The sequence below is a fragment of the Lygodium microphyllum genome, chromosome 28, assembly GCF_053477565.2.
Source record: "Lygodium microphyllum isolate KBCC chromosome 28, Lygodium_microphyllum_v1.1.10, whole genome shotgun sequence".
Classification (NCBI taxonomy): Eukaryota; Viridiplantae; Streptophyta; class Polypodiopsida; order Schizaeales; family Lygodiaceae; genus Lygodium; species Lygodium microphyllum.
In genome coordinates, this window is record NC_141162.1 from 103218598 (window position 1) to 103246207 (window position 27610).

Here is a 27610-nt window from a genome sequence, read left to right on the forward strand (position 1 = left end):
ACACGTCTCATTTGGTTCTCCTTGTGTCATTATATACATACCCTAAAATTTCACAATATCATCCTCGTGTTAATTTTTGGAGCCTGCTTAGTTTTCTCATTTGCAATAGGTGTGGTAGATTTTCCCCTTCTCTCATCATACCACATTTCCATCATTTGTCCTACCTCATATTTGCTAGTGTATTATTTTTCGTAGTAGCGACTCGATGTCACTTTATATTCTCAACAACGGCTATCCCCAGCTGGGATGGAAGCCTATCAAATTTCAATTGGTAGGCCTATTATGTCAACTTGATATGTGATGGTATCATTTTGGCAAGCTAAGGCTTCATGATCTTGCCTATCACATGGCACTTAATATTGGGGTGACTCTCATGACCTAACATTGACCTAGCTAGTAGCTGTTCCTCACTGGTTCTGATCCACTATAGCAACATTAGAAAAGGGTGGTCTATGCAACAATTCTGATTCTCCATGCATACAAGTTGTGTCTAGTTATGTTATCACGGTCTTGTGACGTGATAACTTGACAATCTGGAATTTTCTTGAGATAAATTACATAACTCTTCACACTTTCCAAACATTTTATAGATCCTCTCTTCCCTACCCAGCTCAACATTTTCCAAACCATTTGTTTTTCTAATGATCTTTGGTCTCATAAAATTTTTGCATTTACCAATTTGGAGCCTATTGTGCCTTTTTGCCTATTCTATGTCCCAAATTATTGCGCTTCTAATGTATCTATACCATTGCGACTCCACTGTAAAGATGTTTCTCCAACTTAACCTTTCTCACAAATTTGACTGAGCAATCTCACTTTGTGCACTAAACTTGTAGCAAGGATATGCTCTTCCTTCGTTTTTAAGTTCTTTATTTGGCTCACCCTATTACCTTCAGTTCATCTACATGCCAACCACCCAGACAAGGCTCTCCCATTGATGCCCTTGTATCAGTAAATGCATTTTTCATAAAGTTCTAGTGTTGCTTATTGAAAGCTTACCCTTCTTCAGGATGCACCAAAGAAAGTTACAGATGCCCAACTAGAATGAGACTATCTGATTTTGGCAGTACTAGTGCATATATGCTGCTGGGAGCCAGCTTAACTTCCAAAATTTGGGCCAACTCAATTGACAACAAAACAAGGACAAACGAGCTGAAAATAATACTGCCACCTGAAAAAACTAGGTCATCATACGTTTCTTGACAAAATTTCACCGATTTACCCAGTTTTTCTGGTGCTTCAAATGCACAGGACATAATACACTTGCAATTTACCATACAAAAACTGAAGGGGTGCTTATTCTCAGATTAAGCAGGTAAAAGCAACCCAAAATCTTTGTGCTAATCTGAAAATCTGCATTTTTGAAATCTCTTCTGCTTCTGAGCCTCTGTAGTTCCATGGTGCTTCAAGTGTGGTCAGCAAAGACTTACAATCATGTCGCTGATTTTGCTGGAACCTTTTTCTCCTTTTTATCCTTCTTTTCCTTTTTTTTCAGTGCATCCATGTGAGCTTTCAAGACTGTTGCATATGCCATTTGAAAACGAACGTGATCCTTGGCTGTTAGCTGCAAGATAACATTGAATATCTAACATTAGATAAGCACAGACAATTGCCAGTTTTCTATACTGTAACTTCTTTACAATCTATACCGGAGGACACGATGCTTTGTTATGACACATTCTTGGTCATAATTAGCAACTAACGAGAGTGACTAAAGTTATCCTGATAGTTTCAGCTTAGTAGACAGCATCCTTGAGTTCTGACAAGATGCCAAACACAAACACGTTCTGAGGAACTACAGTTGCTACAGATAGGATATGTGCACAGGCTTCCATTGACTGGAATCATAAGCACCATGGCCAGATTCTGCCATTTCCTTACAGAACACTGCTACATCTGTTTTAATACTCTTAAAAGTCAGTATGGTACGCACATATTACGTACATCTCAAGATGCTCAGGTAGCAAATAAACATAGGGCAAGCCTCTGCTTTAACACGACAACTTTGACCAATTTCTAATCTTCAGCATGGTCTAGACAGGCACTTCAAGTCACTTCAAAAAGTCAACAATAATCTCACATAGTTTCTCTTCACACTGTTTAGGTTTGCTTTCACCAAAGGGGTTACAAATCTCTCTTTGAGGTCTCTGAAAAAGAAAATCTTCTCAAAATAGAAGTCAGATGGTCCATCCAACAAAAATTTAAGCAGTATATTGCAGCACAGCAAATTGGAGTGACATTTAACTTTTCATGGTTGAGCATGATTTTCGTACAAAAATATTTTGTGTGTGAAAAATGAAAACAGATTAGCCGGATAATTACCACAGTAGCAATCTTCTTCTTGCCGTCAGTTGCACGAACAAGACAGCTATACTCGATGCTTTCTGCAGGTTCATCCTCAGACTGCTTTTTGGCTTTCTTTCGGGGTCTCAAGGCCGCTTTTGCAACAAAAGAAGCAAAGTTATACATATGATTTTCAGTTTGAATCAAAAGCAATCACATGCAGTATGAGACTCAAATTATTCACCTGCAACTTAGAGGAACTGAAATTAGAGATATCAAGCAGGAGTGTAAATAAAGTCCTGAGGGGGCTACCTTAGCCCTATTTGACTATCTTTTGGCAAGTTCGGAAACAGCTAATACTAATTTACTATAAAGTATGAAGGACTACTACTACCATTTTTGAGTTACCAAAGATCACCGAGATCCTCACTCCTTGTCCAGGACTAAGCCCGAGTTATGGCTTACAGGTTTTAGGATCAGCAAAAAGACACTTCACTTCCCAGTCCGCATCAACATACCCAAACCACATCTTTTGAGCTTGGGTGCTTCGTTAGCATTCTGTGTCTTTCATGCCGTAATCTCCTGGCTGTGAGCTCCGTCAGAATCTGACAGAGATGGACGAACCCTGACATTGCCTTCATGTGTGCATTTGTGGAGTCCAGCTTTAGCATGCATTTTCAGCACGGTTCATGATCATCTCCATCCAGAATTTAGGCACATTTCCAGCATACCACATGGCGTTCAGCTGGCCCCATTTTTTGTCATTTTGGGCAGCAGGTCAGACAGTAGGCAGAGTCAGCCATAGTTGGCAGCAGGTTGGCCAGAATTGGAGGAGCCCTCCATCTACCATCACCAGTTTCAGTCACCTCAATTCTCTCTCTTATTGGTTGCATTCTTTCTCATCTCTGCCATACTCTGGCACCTTCACTGATGCACTCCAGAGATGTGCAAGGGCTGACTATAGCAACCTTGTATGAGATCAGTTCGGTTTAGTTCCTTCTTTATATGCATTCACTTTGTCTCTCTCTTGTCTTCTCTCTTTGTGTTCATGATATGCTTCCATTGCTCGCTTTCGCATGGTATTATGGGAGGAACCTGAGCTGTCCCAAAGAGGAGACCAAGTTGCAGCATTTGCAAGCTTGCGTTGACTTCCTACTGTTGGGCAACATCCAAACACAACTGTCTAGGTGATCATGTCACCTTCTCCAGCCCCCTACCACAACAGCCTGCCCTTGTTTCTCACCCTTAGCAGGTCCTCAACCTCCGGAAGCCCCTCAGCATCAAAATGCAGTGTTTCTATGTGTTTTCTGCAAGTTTTAGAACGACATCAATGGAAGACCGGTACGATTGGCAGGATCAGGTGGAATGTGGATATGACGAAAACAATGAGGACCGCCAAAGTGAGAACCATAGTTACAACCACTGAGATCAAGAGCTCTGATTGGGTAGATTGAGAGGATCTTCAAGATGAAGACAAGACCATGAAGCAGACCATGGTGGCCTCATTCCTACCATGATCATTTTTGAGTTTCTATCCCCCCATCCTACCCTCCATGACATTGAGGGTCCTCTTTTTATAATGGCACCCTTCGAGTAGGTGCCTATTCAAATGCATCTTCCTAAGGAGGAAAAACAGGATGGCTCCAACTATGTGTATGGTCATAAAAGGTGGAGTGCATCTTTGACACCTTCAACTTATGGGACTTTGTCACATGCCCACTATTCGCCCCACTGTAGATCCATGCATTGGATCCAATGTTGATCAAGTAGCCCTTTAGGACCGGCTCAACTCTCGAGGCCAGTCATTCCTCTTCAAGAGCTTCCACAACTTTGTTTCTCATACATCTCAGATGCATCTGCTCCACAACAAGGTTTGGACATGTTAGCTTCTCTCTACCAGGTTTGAACTTTTGCACCTCTGATGACCCTTGAGATGCACCTTCGACAATTATGGTTTCTGACTAAGCCCCCACGAAGGACCGGCTCAACTCTTGAGCCCAATCATTCCTCTTCATGAACTGCCATGACTTTGTTCTCGTACATCTCAAGCATATCTGCACCACAACACTATTTGGACATCTTAGCTTCTCTCTACCAAGTTTGGACTTCCACACCTCAAAGGACCCTTGAGATGCACCTTCGACAACTTTCCATTGTCGTTAGCCAATTCACCTACCATGAAGGACCACATCAACAAGATGGAGGATATACAAGACGAGCTTGCATCTCTAGGAAGAATGTTTTTTCAGAGGACATGGCTATGACCCTACTCTCACACCTTCCATCATTAAAATATTATGTATCCTACACCAGTCCCCTCACCTCCAAGGTTTAGGATACCATCATGTGGAAAGAGCTTGTTTTCATTATATTGGAGCAGGATGCCAAAACTCTAGTCCCCTCACTTCCAAGGTTTAGGATACCATCATGTGGAAAGAGCTTGTTTTCATTATATTGGAGCAGGATGCCAAAACTCTCACATGCTAATCCTCTCCTTCCCTACTCCATCTTTTGAAGCACGTTCATAGTAGAATTCCACTAATTTCAACATTGATATGGGTTGTGCTGAAAACACAGCTTTGTGTCATGCTGAAATCTACTCTTCAAGTAGGTCCAACCTTGATCAGTCCTTCAATGCTTTGATACCATGTCGGAGTAAAGCAGTGCGGAAGCATATGATCGATACTAAGAGTGAACAGAGAGGAGAGAGAGAGACAGAGAGAGAGTGGAACACAGAAAATCTGCAATGAAGAATGTTGTATAAGGAAGCAAATATATACACGGGCGCAGAGTGTATGTCTACGTATGTCTCGACTCTCCACCTCGAAGATCTCACGAGCTGTGAACCTCAAAGTATGTGCAACAGTCTCCACAATCGGTAATCCGGAAAGCTATGATCAAAGAATGTCCAACTGTGTGTTGAAAACATGCAATAAATAGCCTAAAGAAAATTGATGAAAATATGCTATCGACTGTACTATCTGACTACACTACTGACATGGCGATTTGACCAATGCTGCCAGGTGGTACACCTGCGAACTCTACGGAACTACCAGCACACATAAGTGACCAAAAATGCACAGCTTCTCTCTCAAGAATGCTTCTCATCATTCTTCCATCTGCAAACAAATGGTCAATCTGAGAAAGCAAATTCCATAGCATTAGATCTTTTGAGATGCTATGTTTCAAACCACAAGACACAACGGGAGCAGTATTTGCCCTTCGTAGAGTTTGCTTACGACAACACAATACATAGTTCCATTGGCAAAGCTCCATTTGAGGTGGTTGAGGATGGCAAGAAGGTACCACCTATCTTGCAAACTAAGGATAAGATATTTGAGGCTAAACGTTATGCGGAAAACTTGGATGCAACCTATGCAAAGATAAAGTATGAACTTCAAATATCACAAGAAAAGCAAAAGATGACAATTGATCGTCATAGACATGCTTTGCAGTTTGCAAAGGGCAATTATGTATTGCCATGTTTTGAAAAGGCAAGGTTGAAAAAGATGAAAGAAAGAGAATGACTCTATCCAAAGTTAAGTATGAGATACTATGAGCCCTTCTAGGTATTGGAGAAGATCAGCAATGTGGCATATCGACTGAAATTGCCTCCACATTAGTAGATACACAATGCCTTTCATGTCAATTCCTTAAGGCCTTTTCATGGTGATATGCTAGAATATATATATACTGAAACTCAACCTAAGGTTGAGAAGCTGGTTGAGATTTTGGTACCCAAGCAGATTTTAGCACATAAGGAAAGAAAGGTCAAAGGCAAAGTTTCCAAGAGATACTTGGTGAAATTTTAGAATTATTCACCAATGGATGCCAAATGGATGGAAGAGAATGACTTGGCAGTGTCAAAAGATGACGTGCCAATGAGACAGTAGGGTTTACGGGGAGGAACAAGGAGTGAACTCGGCAAACATGGAGAAGAGAAGGAAAGAGAGAAGAAACTCTGATGAATGGAATGATGGAGATCTAAAACATGGAGTAAATGTGATACAAGGGAACAAGGGTGCCGTAGCACAAGGAAGATGAAGAGGATAGCCACAAACCACGAACCGCAATGTCCTCCTAAAGGGGTGTGAGAGTAGTGGAGAGGCTGGAGAGAAGGGGTGATGGACTGAATGAATCAACCGTGAGGAATGAATGAGAGAGTGGCCTAAAAATAGACACAATAAGTCTAGGATGGTGCCCCTTTTTGGGGCTGCAAACCCTAAACGCAAAACGCAGAAATGCAAAAACACAAACCGCGGGTGAAGGGTTTCTCAAAACCCCCTCAGTGTCCCTCCTAGGCAAATTGTTCACTTGCCCAAGCACCGTAGTACAAAGATGATGAAATCATGCAATGCATATGAGAAATGTCGAACTTTGTGTGGTGCCGAGAACCATAAGGATATGCCTGTACTCAATCTCGGGAGGTGGCTCCATGCTGACCAAGGGACGAAGAAGATTCAATCTGTAATCTAAGAATACCACCTGAAAGTAAACCTTTGAAGATAGTCAGGAGATTGGATGAGATGTAGAACCTAAAACTCAACCTCGAGAGAGAAGCCACTAGCTCGGTGACTCCATGCTAGAAGGAATACTAAGGCCTAGCCACCAAGTCACTGTGCTGAAGACCCAAGGGCCCCGATCTAGGTAGATCCTCTAGATCTTGGATATGAGTAGAGGAAATGACTCCTCAAAGGGGAGCCACTCCTCGAAAGTGAAAGGTAGTGGTGTGTGAAGAACTTCATGCCACATAGGATCCCTCTCTGAATCAAAAGGAGTAGAAGTAGTAGCCCCCTCTGAAGCCAAAGAAGAACTGGAAGCCCCCTCTGAGAGCGAAGTAAGAAAATCCCCGCCAGTGTGAGAGAGAAAGGGAATCCAACCACTCATGGCTCACGAACTTCGAAGCATCTGATGACGAAGAAAGTGCCGCCAGATGTGCTGAAGAAGGGATCTGGGGCTCGGCAGAAGAAGCTAGAAAGCACCTAGAAGTGGCCTCTCGAATCTCGAATCTGAGTGAAAGAGGGTGGGAAAGAAGGAGGCTCAGGATGAGCCAAAGGTGGGGAGTCACAGGCTCTTAGGAGAGTGGACTATGGAGGAGATGTGGGCCGTGGAAGCCACTATACCCAGAAGTAGGTGGGGGAAACCTCCGCACAGTGGGGTGGTCTCCAGGAGGGCTTATTGCCTCGTAGGGTCTTAGAGCCTCCTTGTGCTCGAAAGGACTTAGTGCGCATCAAGTGCGGCTTATTGCCTTGAGCATAATGCTCTGATAGCCGATGCAGAACCATCTCCGTGGCCCAGAAAGGAGAGGTGGCACAATGAGTGCCTGGAGGAAGACACATATACTCCGAGGGGGTAGGGAACAAAGGTTGATGTCGACAATCATCGGTGGAATGACCGTTCTTGCTACAGTAGGAATACCCAATAGACTGGCAATCTATCAGTGGAGACGCCATGGTACCGGTGTGGCAAACTGGAGAAGGGAAGGTGGGAGGGAGAAAAAGGATATCTCCAAATGTGCAGCAAAAATCATAGAGAAATCAAATGTTAATGCCGAACCCACAACCGGTCTTTGTCTTCTCTCATGAGGAGGATCTTTGAGGGCAAACGCAGCCAAGGAAGGCTGCATCTGATGCAAACGACAATGTAGAAGAGAGAATGACTAAAAACGCACGAAAAACCAATAGTAGAAATCAGTATGCTGAAATCAGCTTCGAACTGTGTGGTAGGCTGGAAACAAGCACCAGACTGTTATAGACAACAATGGCCACCTTGGACCGCGATGTCCTCTACGTCCGGGGTGTGGGCAGCAAGCTCAAATACCTGAAATCTGCAAAAACGAGATTGTTTTCTGAATGGAGAGTAATCAGCAATAGTCGCTTTGCTGTAAATAGCTGTAGACTGCAGGTGGATAGTGGAAACAGGCACCAAACTATAGATGACAGCAAGGGACAGCTAAGACTACGATGTCCTCCGCAAAAGGAGTGTGGGCAGCTAGCTGAAAACACCTGAAACTTGCAAAAACGAGATTTTGATACAGTGGAAAAAGAAGAGAAGTGGATGCCGGACCCACCACCGGCCTTTGCCTTTACTGGAGTGGAGAATCTTTGCCACTATTTGAGCAGATCCAGCTCTAATACCATGTCAAAAGATGACGTACCAACGAGACAATAGGGTTTGCGGGAAGGAACATGGAGTGAACTCGACAAACATGGAAAAGAGAAGGGAAGAGAGAAGAAACTCTGATGAATGAAATGATGAAGATCTGAATCATGGAGTGAATGTGATACAAGGGAACAAGGGTGCCGTAGCACAAGGAAGATGAAGAGGACAGCCATGAACCACGAACCGCAATGTCCTCCTGAAGGGATGTTAGGGTAGTGGAAAGGCTAGAGAGAAAAAGTGACGGACTTAATGAATCAGCGGTGAGGAATGAATGAGAGAGTAGCCTATAAATAGGCACAGTCAGTCTAGGACGGCGCCCCTTTTTTGGGGCTGCAAACCCTAAACACAAAACACAAAACGCAAAAACGCAAACTTTACCTAGATACTTTTCGATAAGAGCCAACTTTAGTTCGCGCTCAGTTAGGTTCAGCAAAGCAAGGGTCTAGAGTATTGCCTGATGCTCAAGGAGGAGATAGCACTTCCACTTTGCTAGTTGTGGACAACTCTCGTATGTAGTGAAACTCGGATATATTTAGCATGCATCTAAGGTATTGTACTAACAATATGTTATCCATGAGTTCACTACTTAGTGTACTAGTCACTATGAGACGTATGCAGATCAGTATGAGTTTCACCTGGGCACTGGAACTATACTATTGCATCAGTTTATGATTAGTTTGGCATGAATTTTCCCTCAATTTTGAGACAAAAATTCTGATCAGTTTCAGCTTAGTTTTTGATCAGTTTGAGAACCATTTATGGTCACTTTTGGGATCAGTTTTGCATTGATTGCTAGTCAATTTTTGCAATGAGTTTATGAGCAGTTTGGGGTCAAATTTTCAGCAGTTTGTGATCGGTTCTCAGATCAATAAATGATAAGTTTATGATCAGATTATCCTTAGTTTTCAATGGTTTAGAGTGTTGAGAAAAGTGCAATCACATCCACCATAGCCTCTGTGTAAGTAACAAACAAGGCAAAGAAAGACATTGCAAATAAAGCCTTAGACTAGGTCATGGATGCATGGTTTATTAAAACCACAGTTGGTGAATACCATGGTCACTTTCCACCTTTCTCCACCTACCAATACCACCTACTGTAAGCCTATAAAAGGCACTCATCCCCACACTCATTCTGTAACTAGCCTTCCTTCTTGGAATGGGTGGTGATAACCTGATTTAAGAGTTAATTACAGCAATAAATAAATGCACATAAAATGAAATACACACTTTACCATAACATTCTTGGACAGTAGACTCCCAATCGGCCCCAAAACTGACGCCCCTTGCGGTATTTCTTTAGCTTCATTCAATTGGAAGGAGTATAGCTTGAGTTTCTTCAATCTCCTCTTGCTAACCAATTGTTCATGCTGTCATAAATGGCCAGCAAGCCTTTTGGGTCATTTGCCCCTTGATTCACCTAGGACTTCTTCTCCAATTTGACCCTTGACTGGCCAACTACTACCCCAACTCAATTTGGGATGGGCTAGCTCCTGAAATCCCTTGATAATCTTCAATTATCAGCTGTTGATTTCAGTCCCTTGATCCTTCAATCTCTGGCATGGATCCCAAGGTGGCTCCTAAACCCTAATTTCTGCTGTAAATTAGGGTTTACTGCAGAAATTAAAATGGCTGAGATCTCCTCCAAATGGCTAAGAATTACTGAGAATGGCTGAGCATGGCTGAAGGAGATGAGAGAATGCTGTAGAGAGAGAAAATTCTGAGATTCGTCACGAAGAACTGATCAAAATCAGTTGCTGCCCTACTGTACCAGCCCCAAACAGATGCATCAACAACAATAGGAGCATCAGAGACTGTGATCTTCAGGAGAAAGTGCATCAGCAGCAATTGCCAGCTTCCCAAGGTCAAGAATATGCAATCTCCATCAACAAAATGGTCTCTAATGGTTGGGAAATGGCCCCAAAAGCTGGCAGTAACAGTCCAACACCTCTTCCCAATAGCTCCAAAATGAAAAAACAAGATTTCCATCTCCCTTCAGCCCTATTTAGCCTTTCCCCCACTTGCATGGAAAAGTTTGGCCAAGTGGCAGCTTTCTTAATCCATTTTCAGCAATTTCCAGCCATTTAATTAATTTTCAAAATTAATTAATTCAGCCCTTAATCCATGCCCAGAAAATTGACCTTGCCCATCCAAAAATTAATTGGCTAGGCCATTTGCAACCCAAAGTGGTCCCATGCATTGATTGACCCTTGGACAAGCATTAATCCATTAATTAATGCCTAGTCCCTAGTGTCACCACTAACACTTAATGGCCAATCAATGGTCCTAGGGACAAACTGACACCAAAATTCACCTAGAATCTAACAAGTGTAACTTGTTACAACTTTTGCCTTTGGCACCCATCTTTTTCACAGGATCCTTAGGCCTTCAACTGTAAAAAAGTAGCTTGCACCTCACATGTGCAACACATGTGCATCTTTTAATTGCACATTTGATTAATCCTTTAATCAAATGCCAATTAAACATAAGCAAAGCATCAAATTTTCACGTCCTTGTGACACATTCCATCACTCATTCTCATCAGTTGTACTTGCATTATGCTTGGATAATATCAGTTGTTCTTCTTTGTCAATGCTTATGCCTCATTATGATTGTTTATTTGCTCATCAGTGATCCTCCTTAGCATGCATCCTCAATATTTTAGCATAGAGCTGGTTCCATGGACAACATATTAGTAAATGCCATTGACAGTTTCAACCATGGTTTATCCTAAAAATACGCTTTACTTTGGTTCTAAAGTCAAAACTGTTGAGAAACATAAGTTATGGATGTATCCAATGCGTTTCCAGCAACAATTCTAGATTGCTTATGCTAGCTGGAAATTTTCAACAAGGTTTGGGACATCTAACATGGTTGGACAATAGTATGCAATGTTATGACTGTGATACCTTCTAGAAATTTCACTGCAATATACTTTTTCTTTGGCACAATGCAATGCAATCGAGGATGATTGCAAGATTTCAAGGGGGAGGTCTATCACGGGGATGTGAAATTTTGAGATGCTTCACTCTTGTTGATAACATTTGATTAAGTTATTAATCAAACGTGCAAGGTTGTTTAAGCACATGTGATACACATGGCAGTTATTTCATGGTAACAAGTTAAGGACCCTGGGACTGTGTCAGCACGGTTTTGGGGGTCAGTCTGTGTCAATTTTGACCCTGGGACTGTTATTTGGCCAATAAGTGTTGATGACGACAGTAGGGATTGACATTAATTAATTAAGACATGAAATTTTGAAATGCTTTAATCTTGCTAATAACATTTGATTAAGTTATTAATCAAATGTGCAAGGTTATTTAAGCATATGTGATGCACATGGCAATCATTTCATGATAACAAGCCATGGACCCTGAGGATACATTGGGTGTCAAAGGCAAAAGATGTGATAAGTTATGCCAGTTGGGCTTTGGGGTTAATTGGTATCAATTTTAACCCTCTAACAACTATTTGGCCAATAAGTGTCGATGGTGACACTAGGGACTAGCATTAATTAATTAATTAATACCAATCTAAGGGTCAACAGAGGTTAGGGACCACTCCGGATTGCAAATGGCCTAGCCAATTAAATTATGGATGGACACATTTAATTTTGGGCAAGGTTAAAAGAGCTGAAATTAATTTTCAGGATTATTTAATTTTGAAAAGTAATTAAATGGCTAGATAATGCTGAAATATGGGTTTAGAAGGCTGCCATTTGGCAAAAATGCCCATGCAAACTACGAAAACGTTTTTGAGGGTTAGGTCTCAACCATTCAATCAATTTACAACTTGGTAGAGGGGGAGAGAGAGAGTTGCTAGTCCATTTTCTGATGAGAGAACAGCAATTTGCTACTGCAAAAGACAACTATCTGGGGGCTTCAACAGGCAAGGGACAATAGGGAGTCACCTTCTCGAGGCTGACTGCATTTTGGAGGTGTCTAACAATAGGTAACTACATCAAATGCAGGCGAATTTAGGGTTTTCTTGCAAAGAAAATCAAATTTCTCTCTCATCTTGGCTTTCTCTCACCTTCTCCAACCGATTCTCAAGAGATCTCAGCATTTCTCAACCATTTTGAGTAGATCTCTGCGAAATCTAGAGGAGAGCAAAGAGATCTCTGATGTAAACCCTAAGTTTTTGAACCACCTTGGGACCCATGCATGCCATCCATTGTGAATTGGAGCAATAATTGGCCAGTTGATGGTTCCATTTGTGCAATTCCTGGGTGAAAATCAAGGGTCAATTGGCCCAAATTGCTTGTTGATTGTATGTACAGCAAGGGGCTTTTGGATCAACAAAGGAGATTGTAAAATCTCAACTTATACTAAATCAATTAGCAACTAAAGTTAAAGAAATATCGAAAGGGGCGCCAGTTTTGGGGCAACCGGGTGTCTATTGTCCAAGATTATTAAGGTAAATTGCACATTTTTATTTATGTTTATTTGCTAATTGTTGTAATTAAGTGCTTAATCAAGGAATTACCACCCTTTCCAAGAAGAAAGGCTAGTTTTAGAGAGTTTCTTAATTTCAGGTCTCTTTCATGAGATCATTTGTACAATTTCTCAATCTTACATGAGATCATATCTTACAAGTGGGATTGTCCGATACATTGATGCACATGGATCCTATTCTAGTGTATACACATGACTTTATTGTACATTATTCTATATGCACTACAGTTCAAGTATATTGAGACCTCATTGTATGTTCTTCTTGCATTTGAGTTCAAAGCTTCTCCCCTCCCATCATTGTAACCATTCATCCCACAATTTTACCCACTTTTGACACATTCACACATGTAGTTGTATTTAGTCCCTGATATTATTTTCTCTCTCCACTTGAGTGTCTAAGATTCTCCCCTCCACGATTGTAAATAACAACTTAGGGAAAGTGTTTCTTGTTTTCAGTGTTCCACAGTTTCAGTATCTCAATTGTCTGTCATTTTACATCATTAACTCAAATGTAAAAGTGGATAAATTAGTGGGATGCTCAAAAGAAAGCGATTATGCCCACAACCATGTCTTCTTCCAAGTATTTGGCACATTGACACACTCAAAGTGGCATTCTACATACACCAATCAACTACATCTCATTTTAAATCCATAAATTGTAGTTGAATTCAGTTTTCATCATTATATATTTACTATTTCCCTCCATTAGAGCTTAAAATATCTCCCTTCCATCATAGCGAGTTCAAAGTAATTGACAATGTTTCTTGTTTTAGCTTATATTTTATAAGAGAAGAAAACATAATGCTCAATCTTACATGAAGACGCCACTCACATTAGTTTCAATATCCCTTCGATGCCCTTTGGCTCCTATCTGAACCTTTATTCAGATTTACGCCCAGAGTTCCCAATGTTGAGTTTCATTGTGTCGAACTCCATATCTGGGATTTTTCAAAGTCCATGTGTTGGGCCCTTTTTGCTAGATTTTCCTTGTACTCATCCAACCCTATTTCTAGTTGCCAGTAGAGTGGCAGCCACCATTTCAGCCAGGTCGGTCACTTTCGCATCTCGTACCCATATATAGATTGTGCCATATTTTGTATGCATTCAATTCTCATTCAGCATTTTCATTCTGGGTTCATTCTGCATCCATCTGACCACCATCATTGTGTTTAGCTGCTGCTGCTTATCTAATCCCCTTCATCTTTGATCCATTATGGTATTAGAACACAGCCCTTCTCCTGCCATTGAAGTTCCCTTAAAGCTGATCACTTGCTGTCCATGGGAGTTTTGCAGCCTGCACCTGCATTCCTTGCTACAAAAGCCTTCACAAACAATCATGTTTGCTGATGCAGCAACATTCAGCACCTAAGACTTGTTTTGCAGATTTCAGACCTACCCCTACTTCAAGGAAGCAGTTTTCAGATCAACAAAGGAGCTGCTTTTTATAGAAGCAACATAAACTATAGTCTATGGAGTGTGTTAGTTATTTTCTCCATGTGTGAACACACCTTACATAAAACATCCTGTTGGAAATGGAGAGAGAGAGAGAGAGAGAGAGAACACAAGACAATGACCAAGAGTGGGCAACAATTCCACACTCAAAACATGCAAGTACTAGAATGAGAGAATGAAAGTACAATAGGTCTTAACTAAGCTAGACCTGTCCCTAACTCAAGTAGAGTTAATTTAACTCTAGAATCTAGTGTCACTACTTTTAAAGTCCTAGACACACTAAACTTTGACACTTTAGTCTTTAATAAGTGTCCACACCACACAAATTACATTGGGCACTACCCATAATTGACCAATTCTAACACCCCCTTGAAGTGCCAATGTGATGATGTACAAGGAGTGGATCAATCACCAAAAGGTAGTCGGTTCAAGGATTTCCGAAATTCCTCAAACTTTTTGTTGGGATAAAGGCCCGGTAACCTCCATGTATAGTATACGTACATTGTACATGTGAACGCACCCTTTACATGCCCCAAGTATAAATACATTTTATTCTTTGTGTACCAACACATTGTTGATACACTCAAATCGACTCATACTTTCACTTTGCTCACTCTCTCTCCAACCATCACACTCTCACGCTCACTCTTGCTTAGCCTCCATCTCTCTCTCTTGTGCCCCTCTTGGTCCAACAACTGGTATCAAAGCTTAAGACTCTGCGCGGTTCCAAGATCAAGGGGCAATTGGGTGATTGCAAGACAGGGCTAATGTCCAGTGTGTAGGCTCACTAACGAGCTTATGACAAACAGGCAGGCGACCTCCAAATAGGCGAGCGACAAGCAAGAGACTTGCTGCAGCTAGCGACCGGCGTGACAGTTTCTTCAGGCGGGCAACTAGGCAGCAATGGGCAGCGACATGCACCCACGGGGACCAAACAGCGGTCGCCAGCAGCAATGGTCAACGACACACAACGCGGGGACCGAGCAGGAGTCGACGGCGGCAAAGGGCAGTGACAGGACCCACAGGCAGACAAGCCACACGCGACGGCCATGCGACCCACCTGACAACCCACGTCAATTTTTTGCTTTAAAATCTAAATTTCCTCCTAAATTTTTCAATCACCACTTACTCATGGTGGCAGTTCACGCACCGGAAGCACAGATCTCAAATCTGTGAAGATTCGAACCAAAAATTTAGGGCTTTTCCCAGATTTGACATCATTCATGCCTGTCAGTGACTTTCGAGTCAGAAATTGCAAATATTGCGAGCGGTAACCTAAATTAAATTGGGGATTTTGCCAATTTTGTTGAAATTTTGCTCTTTTGAGTAAAATTTCCTTACACTAGATCCCAAAAATTTGGGGCTTTTCATGTATTGGCAAAGTTTTGCTCAGCTGGGTCAGATTTACTAACATTTATGCAATTTTGGACTTGAAATTTTGGGGATTTGCGCAAAATTTGGTAAATTTCTGCATCTTTTGCTCGTGTAGTGGCTAGTTCATGTACAAACAGCAGAGATTTACTTCTGGTTGAGGAAAAACAGCAGTGTATTTTGTTGGTTCAGCTTGTGCTTCCACAGACTAGTGCATTTACTCCTGTGTTCGTGATAAAATGACTGCAACTTCTTCCAATTCAGATATCAAGAGTTTGATGGAGATTAAACAGTTTGATGGTCATGGCTTTGACCTTTGGAAAGACCATATGCAGGGCATTTTGTTCCTAAAGGATTGTGAGGATGCTTTGTAGGAAGATAAACCCGCACTAATGTCTGATGCAAATTGGGCCAAAGTGAATAAAAAGGCTGTGGCTTACATAAAGATGGGTGTCATTGATGACATTCTGACAAGCATTAAGGGTTTAGACACAAGTTATGCAATATGGGAGAAGCTAAAAACTACTTATGAGATCACCACACCTGTTAATCAGGTGCATTTAATGCGCAAGTTGGTGAATATGCGACTGGATGAGTCAAAGATGCAAATTTGGACTTTGATGATAAGTTGAGAGCGATCTTTTTTATTATGACATTGCCGGACTCATGGGAAACCTTGATGGTTTCACTTAGCAATAACCCCAATCTCTTATATGATGGGGTGAGGGGTTCTATCTTCAATGAAGAAATTAGACGTATGTCCAATGGAGAAGGCAACAACTCAGCTTACAATGTAAGAGGCAAGGCTGAAAAGAAAAATGCAAATGCAGGACACAAAAATAGGAGCAAGAGCAAAGGAAAGGAAAAGAGCAACATTACTTGCTATCACTGTGGTCGGAAGGGCCTGATTGCACGTACTACAAGAAGGAACAAGAGAGAGAAGAATGCAAGAGATAAAAAGAAAAAGGAAGAAAAGACACATGCATCGGAGACAACCAAAGGCAAAGAAAAGGCCAATGTGGCCTCTAGTGTGGTCATTGAGGAGCTTTCAGATACAAAGGCTGATGTATTACGTGCAATTGATTATGATGCCCTTATATCACATGCAGGATATGCAAATTACCAAGGCTGATGTGATTGATGCACTCTTGTCGATTGATAATGGTGTCACTCGAACTTGGATTGTAGACTCTGGTGCCTCTTTCCATGTAACTCCTTGCTTGGAGTGTTTTGCTATGTTCAATGCAGGCAATTATGGAAAGGTGTATCTTGGAAATAACCATGCTTGCAGCATTGATGGGAAAGATCTTGTGCTAAAAGATATCAAATATGTACCTGGCATTAAAAAGAGTTTACTATCTGTTGATCAGCTTGACTTGCATGGCTACACCACACTGTTTGGTGGTAGTTTGTGAAAAGTGAAAAAGGGGTCCATGCTGATTGCAAAAGGAACCAAGAAGGGCACTTTGTATTGTTTGCACTGCAAAGCCTTAAATGGCAAGTTTCTTGCAGTTGCTGAAATCTGCAACCACTTGGAGTTATGGCATAAGAGATTAGGCCATATGAGCCAAAAAGGACTTGATGTCCTTATCTCTCTAAAGAGGATTGATGGAAAAGGCTCTAAACTTGACTTTTGTAATGAGTGTCAATTTGGAAAGCAAATAAAAATTTCCTTTTACTTTGGTGTCTCTCGTAAGTCCCATGTCTTGGACTTAGTGCATTCTGATATATGTAGTATGCTCGTGAAATCGTTGGGTGGTGTTGCATATTTTATCTCCTTTATTGATGACTGTTCCAAGAAGATTTGGATTTACTTGTTGAGAAAGAAAAGTGAAGTGTTTGTTGTTTTTAAAACTTTACATGCATTTGTGACCACTCAGACAGGTAGAAAGCTGAAATGCTTGAGAGCTGATAATGGAGGTGAGTTCACATTGACTGAATTCAAGTCCTTTTGTGACTTAAATGGTATTAAGAGGGAGCTTACAGCCCCTCGCAGCCCTTCTTCAAATGGGGTGGCTGAAAGATATCACAGGAAATTATGTGAAAGAGTGCGGTGCATGCTGTCCACTGCTAATCTCCCTCGTGCATTTTGGGGAGAGAGGCTCAAAACCACGGTTCACATTTGCAACCGCTCTCCAAATAGGTCCTTAAATAATGGCATCCCTGAGGAGGTTTGGTCTGGCAAATCGGCTTCATATGACTATTTACACATATTTGGCTATGATGCTTTTGTACATGTTAGGGATGAGCTAAGGAACAAACTTGACCCAAAATCCACCAAATGCATTTTCATGGGCTATGGTAATGAGGGTGAATTTGGCTACAGAGTGTGGTTACCTCAGTCCAAGAAAATTATTCACAGCCATAATGTTGTGTTTAATGAGGCAAATTTGCTAAAAGACACCTCAGCCTCTATCAAAGATCTGAAAAAGGTGAAATTTCAGCGTTTGCAACCACCTATTACTTCAGAAAATGAGCCTCAAGGTGCTGTACCACAGGCTAAAACTGATGATCAGCCAATTATTTTTGAGCCAGATGATGATGGACAGCAAATAGAAGCACAAGGAGTCTAGGCTTGCTGATTATGAAAATACATGTGCTGGAAATGAAAATGAAGGTGCTGTACAGCATGAATAGCATGCTGAAAATGGTTTACAACAGCCAATAAATGCTGAAAATAATATACCTCCAGATGTAGACCCAATTCCTGAAAATGTTGATCACTGGGTACGCACGTCTACACACATAAGAAGGCAACCACATAGGTTTGACCCCTCCTTGCATTATGTGATGCTTACAAATGAGGGTGAGCCTCTTACATACAAAGAGGCCAAGTCATGTGAGTTCAGCAGTAAGTGGGAGCTAGCTATGTAGGAAAAAATTAAATCTCTATATGCAAATGATACTTAGGATCTTGTGTCATTGCCCAAGGGAAGGAAGCCACTTCCAAACAAATGGGTGTACAAAGTCAAGACAATTGATGGGAAACCCACGTATAAGGCAAGGCTAGTTGCCAAAGGGTATGCACAAAAGGAAGGGATTGACTTCCAAGAGGTCTTCTCACCTGTTGTGAAGATGACCACTTTACGTGTGCTTTTTGCTCTTATTGCTGTTTTGGATTTAGAGCTGTATCAATGGATGTAAAAACAACTTTCTTACATGGTGACATTGATGAGGAAATCTACATGAAAGAGCCCAAGGACTTTGTAGTTCCTGGAAAAGAGGAGTTGTGTAAACTAAAATGCAGCCTATATGGGCTGAAGCAAGCACCACGGCAGTGGTACAAAAAGTTTGACACTTTTATGCTATCTCATGAGTTTACACGCAGCCATGCAGATCATTGCTTGTACATGAAAAAAAATACAAATGGCAGCCCCATCATACTTGTTTTGTATGTGAATAATATGTTACTACCTGGGAAAAAAAAGACTAGCTTGGATGCTCTCAAAAATCAGCTGAAATCAGCTTTCTCCATGAAAGATTTGGGAATGCAGAGCATATTTTGGACATGAGGATTCGTAGAGATAGAATGCAGAAATTGTTGTTTTTATCTCAAGAAAAGTACATTGGAAAGGTACTGGACAGATTTAACATGACTGAAGCTAAGCCTTCTGGGGTACCCTTACCTCCTTATCTCAAGCTTAGCAAAGCCAACAACCCGAAAGATGACTTGGAAGCAAATGCTGTGAAGGGAGTTCCTTATGCATCAGCTTGTGGCTCTCTTATGTATGCTATGGTTGCTACTCGTCTAGACATTGCTCATGCAGTGGGAGTTGTTAGCAGGTTTATGCCAAATCCTGGCAAAGCACATTGGGAGGCTTGTCAAAAGATGACTTACTAGCGACACAGTAGGGTTTGCGGGGAGGAGCACGAAGTGAACTCGACAAACATGGAGAAGAGAAGAGAAGAGAGAAGAAACTCTGATGAATGGAATGATGAAGATCTGAATCATGGAGTGAATGTGATCCAAGGGAACAAGGGTGCCGTAGCACAAGGAAGATGATGAAGATAGCCACAAACCACGAACCACAATGTCCTCTTGAAGGGATGTGAGGATAGTGGAGAGGCTAGAGAGAAGAGGTGATGGACAGAATAAATCAAACATAAGGAATGAATGAGAGAGTGGCCTATAAATAGGCACAGTCAGTCTAGGATGGCGCCCCTTTTTGGGATTGCAAACCCTAAACGCAAAACGCAGAAACGCAAAAACGCAAAAACGCAAACTGCAGGTGAAGGGTAAAGGGTTTCTCAACACCCCCTCTCACGCCCAAAAAGGAAAACAAGCGAAGAGTGAGGTGGAGATGCAATGCTACATGCTGAAGAATGCTCGTGCAGCAGATGCCACTTGGACAGTGTCCCTCGTGGGGAAATTGTTCACTTGCCCAAGTGCCCTAGTACAAAGATGATGAAAACATGCAATGCATAGGAGGAATGTCGAACTTTGTGTGGTGTCGAGAACCATAAGGATATGCCCGTACTCAATCTCGAGAGGTGGCTCTATGCTAACCAAGTGACCAAGGCAAGAAGATGTAGAGGACCTCTAAGATCCAATATTTCCACCACAAAGGGAACCTGTAGTAAAGAACAGTAGATAGAGTGAACTGGAGAACTTGAAACTCAACCTCGGGAGAGAAGCCACTAGCTCCGTGTACTCATGCTAGAAGGAATATGAAGGCCTCGTCACCAGGTCACGACTAAACCTCCAAGGTTCCGATCTAGGTGGTACCTGAAGATCCGAGGTATCAGTAGAAGAGATGACTGGTCAAAGACAACCACCCCAAGAAAGTAGAGGATGGGTGAAGAACTTCATGTGGAGTAGGTTCCCCCTCTGAGGTGGGAGGTGGAGAGGCCCCCGCTAAAGTTGAAGAAGTAGATGTCCCCCTCTGAGGAGGACAAAGAAATAACATCCCCCTCTAAAGTAGAGAGGGAATCCAAAAACTCATGGATCATGGACTCCGAAATGTTTGATGACGAAGGAAGTGCCACCAATCGTGCTGAATTAGATATCTGGGGCGCCAAAGAGCTCCCAGAGGTAGCATCTCGAACCTCAGTAAAAGGGTGGGAAAGGGTGGGGCTCAGAATGAGCAAGGGGTGGGCAACAGTCATTGTCGCTCAATGGAGGAGACTGGGTAGCCGAAGAAGAGGAAGGAGTCGAGCAGCTACTCTCTCTCGAAGGAGCGGGCTGACGAGGAGACAGAATCAAACAATCACTGTCTCTCGGTGGAGCGGACTGTAGAGCCATAGGTCGTGGAAGCCACTGTACCTGAAAATGAGTGGAAGAAGGCTGCCACTGGCATTGTGACGATCTCCAAGAGGTTGTAGCGCCAATTGATCATCCATGTGCTCGAAAGGACTTAGTGCGCATCGGATGCGTCTTATTGCCTTGAGCATAGTACTCTGATAGTCGATATAGAACAATCTCTGTGGCCCAAAAAGGAGAGGTGGCACAAGGAGTGCCTGGTGGAAGATGCATATACTCCGAGGGGGATGGGAAGCAAAGGTTGAAGTCGGTAAGCATCGGTGGTGTGTCCGGTGTGTGATGCCACAGTAGGAGCACCCAATAGTCTGGACATCTGTTGGTAAAGAAGCCATGGATACCAATGTGCCTTGCTGTAGAAGAAAGAGGTCAACCACCATGAACCACAAACCGCAATGTCCGCCTCAAGGGGTGTGAGGGCAGTGTGAAGCACCAACGGCAATGTCCACCTCAAGGGGTGGGAGGGTAGTGGAAGGGCTGGAAGTGAGCTGCCAGTGGGAGGAGAATGTAACCAGCAATAAGAGGTTGCAACCAGTAGATAAACACAAGTGAGGAGAGAGAAAGACTAAAAACACAGGCAACAAGTGCAGACAACAGGTAAGAGAATGACTAAAAGCACAGGCAGGACAACATCCAAGAAAGAGAAATACTAAAAACACAGACAGGACAGCCTACAAAAGAAAGAAAGACTAAAAACGTAGGCAGCAGGACTGTGATGGCATGGCAAGCTGTACCGCAGCAGGTCTGCACAGAAACAGCAGTCACCTAACTGAAATCAGCTCCAAACTACGTGAAGAGGGCTGGAAATCAGGCGCCAACTAATGGAGACAACAATGGACAGCTCCGGCTAAGATGTCCTCTGCGAACGGGATGTGAGCAGCAAGCTGAAACACCTGAAATTTGCAAAAACGAAATGTTGATGCAGCGGAAGAAGAAGAGAAGTGGATGTCGAACCCGCCACTTCTTTGCCTTCATTGGAGTGGAGGATCTTCGCTGCTAGGTGAGCAAATCTAGCTCTAATACCATGTCAAAAGATGACATACCAGTGAGACAGTAGGGTTTGCGAGAAGAAACACGAAGTGAACTCGGCAAACATGGAGAAGAGAAGAAAAGAGAGAAGAAACTCTGATGAATGGAATGATGAAGATCTGAATCATGGAGTGAATGTGATACAAGGGAATAAGGGTACCGTAGCACAAGGAAGATGATGAAGTCAGCCACGAACCACGAACCGCAATGTCCTCCTGAAGGGGTGTGAGGGTAGTGGAGAGGCTCGAGAGAAGAGGTGACGAACTGAATAAATCAGCTGTAAGGAATGAATGAGAGAGTGGCCTATAAATAGGCACAGTCAATCTAGGATGGCGCCCCTTTTTGGGGCTGCAAACCCTAAACGCAAAACGCAAAAACGCAAAAACGCAAACTGCGGGTGAAGGGTGAAGGGTTTCTCAACAAGGCTGTCAAGTGTATTCTTCGATACCTTAAGGGTACACAAAGAAAAAGTATTTGCTATGGACAGGGTGCACTTAGTTTGCAGGGTTATTGTGATGCAGACATGGCAGGTGACTTGGACACTTGTAGGTCCACCAACGGTACGTCTTTACAATTGTTGGTGGGGCTATTTCTTGGTGTTCCAAGTTGCAAAACATTGTTGCATTGAGTACCACTGAAACTGAATACATATCAGCTACTGAAACTTTTAAGGAAGCTATATGGTTGAGCTAACTTGAAGATGATCTCCACATATCTATGGGTATTGTAATTTTGGGATGTGATAGCCAGAGTGTTGTGTGTCTGGCTAAGAATGCCATGTATCATTCACACACAAAGCATATAGATGTGCGATATCATTTCATCAGACAGATTCTGAAAGATGGTCAAATCACATTGACCAAGATTAAAACACAAGATAACCCTGCAGATGTTCTCACTAAAAGTCTAAGCAAAGCTCAGCACGACATTGCATTCGACTAGTGGGAGTTGGACCTTTAAGTGGAAGGTTGTTGGGATAAGGGCCTGGTAACCTCCGTGTATAGTACACACACATTGTACATGTGAACGCACCCTTTATATGCCCTAAGTATAAATACATTTTATTCTTCGTGTACCAACACATTGTTGGTACACTCAAATCGACTCATACTTTCACTCTGCTCACTCTCTCCAGCCGTCACACTCACACTCACACTCACTCCTGCTCGACCTCTACCTCTCTCTGTTGTGCCCCTCTTGATCCAACAACTTTTCACATGATAGTGCCTTGGTGAAAATAACTACAACATTCTCCTATGTGGGCATGTAGATCATAATATCCTCCCCTGCAAGTGATTTCTCTCTAACATAGTGTAAATGTATCTTGATGTGCTTCATACAAGCATGAAACACTAGATTTCGTGCTATTGCAATAGCACTCTGGAATAGAAGTGGGTCTCTCCAAATGAACATGAAGATCAGGCAATGCATAGCACAGTCAAACACATTCGACTATCACTATAAAAGCTACCCTGTACTCAACTTCACAAGATGACGTAGCCATAGTAGGTTGCTTCTTGCTTAGCCAAGAAATGCATGACAAGCCTAAAAAGAAACAACGTCCACCAGTAGACTGCCTTGTATCATGATCACCAGCCCAATTTAAATCACTGTAAGCATGCATTTGAAAGTCTCCCCCCTTGGAAAATAGCAAACCATGTGACTGTGTTCCTTGTTGCAACTAGCCAAAAATGCACTTAGCAGCTTACAAATATAGAGTCCTTGGACTATGCATGTATCTGCTCACATGTGATACTACATATGATATGTTAGAATGGGTGTTGCACATATAGATGAGACAACCAACAACCTGGTTGTAAATAGCAACATCTCATAGATCATTGCCATCATGCATTGAAAGCTTCAGCCCTATTTTCATAGGTGTGCTCATAGGTTTAGAATCATGCATGTTAGACCTTACTAGAAACTTCTAAACATACTATGACTGAGATATATCAATACCATGGTGATTTTGGGTGAATTGAATCCCCAAAAAATAGTGAATCAGCCCCATATCTGACATATCAAAAGTAGACTGCAATTCAGCCTTGAAATCTATAATTTTTCTCTCATTTGGTCCAATGAGTAGCATATCATCTACAGAAAGAATGATGATGATCAAATCCCTTCCCCCCCTTTTCCTGCTTCATGTAGCAGTGGGTTCAATTGGGCTGTTTTGGAAGCCTTGTACATGGAGTTTGCATAGGGCCATACAAATCCAAATGAGCAAGCTCCAAAATACTCAAAGAGCAAGGTGTGGCCTCCCTAGCAAAGAAATCTTGTTGTTGCTTGCCCTCCAATAAAGCCTTGCATAACCCCTTACACTCCTTCATACTAGAAATCCTATAATTATAGAGCTATAATAAAGAAGGCTCAACTTGTTGAATAAAAGGTGCCCATACCTTTGATACCACATCGTGGAGAGGAGATTTGAGGAGAAGCCATGAGACTAACCGATCAATAGAAAGTTGAATCCTCCTTGCCCACTAGAGAGATGTAAGGAGTTACTCGATAAAGGCCCCTCCTACGCCCCTTGAGTGGCCATTGCACCTAACCACTATGTCTTGATCAAAATAGAGAGACTCCCCCTACCAAGTACTGCAAGTAGATTCATGGCAACTCTAGGTAGATTATCAACATTTGTAAAAGTCAACTACAAATGCAAAAGATCCTAGGACAATCCCTTGAGAACACAATCTAGAATCTAAAAGGTTTCTCTAGGACATTTTAATCCTCACAAACCTTGTTGGTTTTTGGGAGACATATGAATCTATTTCTTCCTCTCTAAACATATGCATGTAAATGTGCACGCAACCACCAAGGGTGCAAGAGCAAAAGAGGGACAAGTACAATATATCAATACTGCTATATTCTCATTCATAAGGACTCAGTACAACTTTTAGAAATATTAAAACCACCTAACCATTTTTATTCTCCTCTTATACTCTACAACTACTTGCCACAAAAAAGTAGTGTTATTAGTCTTTAGGCATATCAAATAGGAATAAGCACACTTACAATGTTTAAGTGTAACCCACACAGATCCCTTTTCCCGAGTCTTCTCATATAGCTTAGTAAGCTCATTCAAAAATGGATCAGGATCAAGTCGAACCTGAGTGTCACCATATAACATGAATAATTAGATTGATTTAAAGGACCAAAAATGTTACACTCAATGTTTAGTATTTGTGACTTCTAAAGTAGGACATAATTCCCCACAACCATAGACCTCTACCTAATACAATTGACCAAACAAGATACTTCTAACACACAATATCACCTTACTTAAGTAAAAATCTGAGAATCAACAATGCCATCTACACATCTAAGAAACTGCACATGCCATGTAGACATCTGAGAATCTACATATGCCATGTACACAATAGACAGCGCATCATGCACAAGACCCAAATAGGGCTCATACATAAAACATGAACTTTAACATAGATAGCCATGTACGCAATAAATAGCGCATCATGCACAAGACCCAAATAGGGCTCATACACAAGCGTTTTATAGTATGAGCTTGGCAATTCAAGCAGTGCAAATCATACTATCAAACGCTTCAGTTGAAGGTTATCGTATAATTGTAACGAGTAAACTCGCATTATTGTTAGTTGACATGTAGATTAGATATAACTATGGAAAAGAAATGGAAACGCACCATGATGCTTCTTCTTGTGTGGTGTGTCTGATGTATCGGGTAATTGCAGAAATCTGAACCACATACAAAAGCACAGATTTGACATGTGAGACGAATCATTCCGTACAAGGACTTCACAAGGAATATTTATACGATAACAGATCGGCGGACAAGAGCACAGATTTGATCTTTGAGACTGAAAATGGCGACTCATCTAGCGATTCTGAGCATGCAAAGATACGATCGCGCAGATGCTAAGTTGTCTTTTCTGAGTGTAGTATAATTTTTTCCCAGCATCGCACAGAACAGAGGAAAGACATACCTCGATCTGTCTGTCTCCCTCTGAGCTCGTCAGCCGCATGTAGATACAGTCTTTGAACAATTTGTCTGTGATGAGTCTCCCTTGTCAAGACAGACTAAGATGCTTTAAGATGATGATTCCCCGAGTAGTAAGTCTCCCTTATAATATACCCATTAGCCTTTAAAGAGGCAATGGATAATACGTTGTTATAAGTTTTTGGGTGCTAATAGATTTTAATACTATCCTGCCCATATGCATAGCCCAGGGTTTGAACTCACATGCCAACAAAGATATAACTAACTTTTCAAGGGTTTTCTTATTGCAAAGATCTATCAAACAATTGATTCTTACATGCATTCCATCGTTACTTTCTTTGCTTTTAAGTAACAGACTTTTCAAAGCATCCATCATAGACACCCATGTTGAGTATGCCCAAAGAAGGTCAAAGGTGCACAAGAAGGAGTTCAATGAAAGAACCAATCACAAGCAAGCACACTACACTCCCATTGGCTCCTTGATCAATAAAGTAAAAGAATTCTAGAGAAACAATGATCAACTGCATTAATCCCTTTTCGAGGGGTGAGTTAATAGCACACTTTTTGCCCAAAGAGTTATATCACTAAAACTTAGAGTAAACTCAAAAGACTCAAGGAATATGTACTCAAGATATATAATCCCAAAAGAGAGATGGGGCATTTTATTAGAAAGGTGGAAGAGCAAGCAATCAAGAAGTATAAGATTTTGAGCATCTTTTAGGGCACAAAGGGATGGAAAAGTATTATTACAGAGAAAGATGCCCACACTTTAAATATACCAAGCATGGTGGTGCTCTCATGCCAAGCAACGTGCTACTCAAGGTGTTCAATTGTGGTGCTTCCATTGTATTTTCTGTCCCTGAGAATAAGGTACAAGGAAGAATGCAATCAAAGGAAAGAGCCTTTTGTACAAGCCTTGCAAGAGAGTAAAAAAACAGAGGCCATATGCACTTGGCATGCACACTTGTTTTTGTTGAATTTCTTGAGAGGGAAGCAATGGTGGGATGCGAGGTAGAAGCTATGGAGTGCAAGAGGATTGAGAGAGAGAAAAACACAAGAGACTCTTGTGGATACAAAATGAATGGTACCCTTATTATTTGTCATCTTCGCTTATTTATGAGTGTACAATGTATACATATACAAGGGGTGCCTACCCGACCATTGGCCATTGGCCTTTACCCTAACAACCTCCCACTCAAAGGCCAATGCACCTTTATGGGAGTATAAGAAGAAAGTGAAGATATTATCCAATGCCCATTAGCACTTTATAGTGCACAAAGCACTCAAAAGGTAAACTCTTCATGAGAAGATATGTAAGGTTATCATCTGTATGGATATTGACAGCTCAATGTGCTTTGTCTTTGCATGAAAGACAAGGTTCCGTGCCAATTGAATAGCACTCTGAGTATCACAATGCAATGTTGGTACCTCTCTTACAATGCCAAAGTCTCCCACTAGACGAGTAAGTTAATAGCTTCTTTGTAGGCCTTAGTGGCTATAACATTCTCTACCTTGGTGGTAGATAAAGTCATACATGGCTACAATTGAGAGATCCAAGAGATTGCATGACCTGTGAAAGTAAATACCAAACCTGTAATAGACCTCCAAGAGTCTACATTCCCTACA

General features: G+C 41.8%; 1 protein-coding gene across 1 annotated transcript; it reads right to left on the reverse strand.

Annotated features, from left to right (window-relative positions):
• Positions 1 to 1140: 1140 nt before the first annotated feature.
• On the reverse strand, positions 1141 to 26125 carry LOC148011822 (Signal recognition particle, SRP9/SRP14 subunit). Its single transcript, XM_087670738.1, has 5 exons — positions 25971 to 26125; positions 25670 to 25722; positions 25024 to 25117; positions 2323 to 2438; positions 1141 to 1564 (listed from the first exon to the last, which is right to left on the reverse strand). The coding sequence occupies exons 2-5, from the start codon at positions 25670 to 25672 to the stop codon at positions 1433 to 1435; spliced, it is 345 nt and encodes a 114-aa protein (XP_087526864.1). The 5' UTR covers positions 25673 to 25722; positions 25971 to 26125; the 3' UTR covers positions 1141 to 1432.
• Positions 26126 to 27610: the final 1485 nt, after the last annotated feature.

Coding starts and splice junctions, on each gene's coding strand:
- LOC148011822 (XM_087670738.1), bottom strand. Junction 2,439..25,023: donor GTGGGTTACACTTAAACATT/GTAAGTGTGCTT, acceptor TTGTTGCAAAAG/CGGCCTTGAGACCCCGAAAG. Junction 1,565..2,322: donor AGAAGAAGATTGCTACTGTG/GTAATTATCCGG, acceptor GTTATCTTGCAG/CTAACAGCCAAGGATCACGT.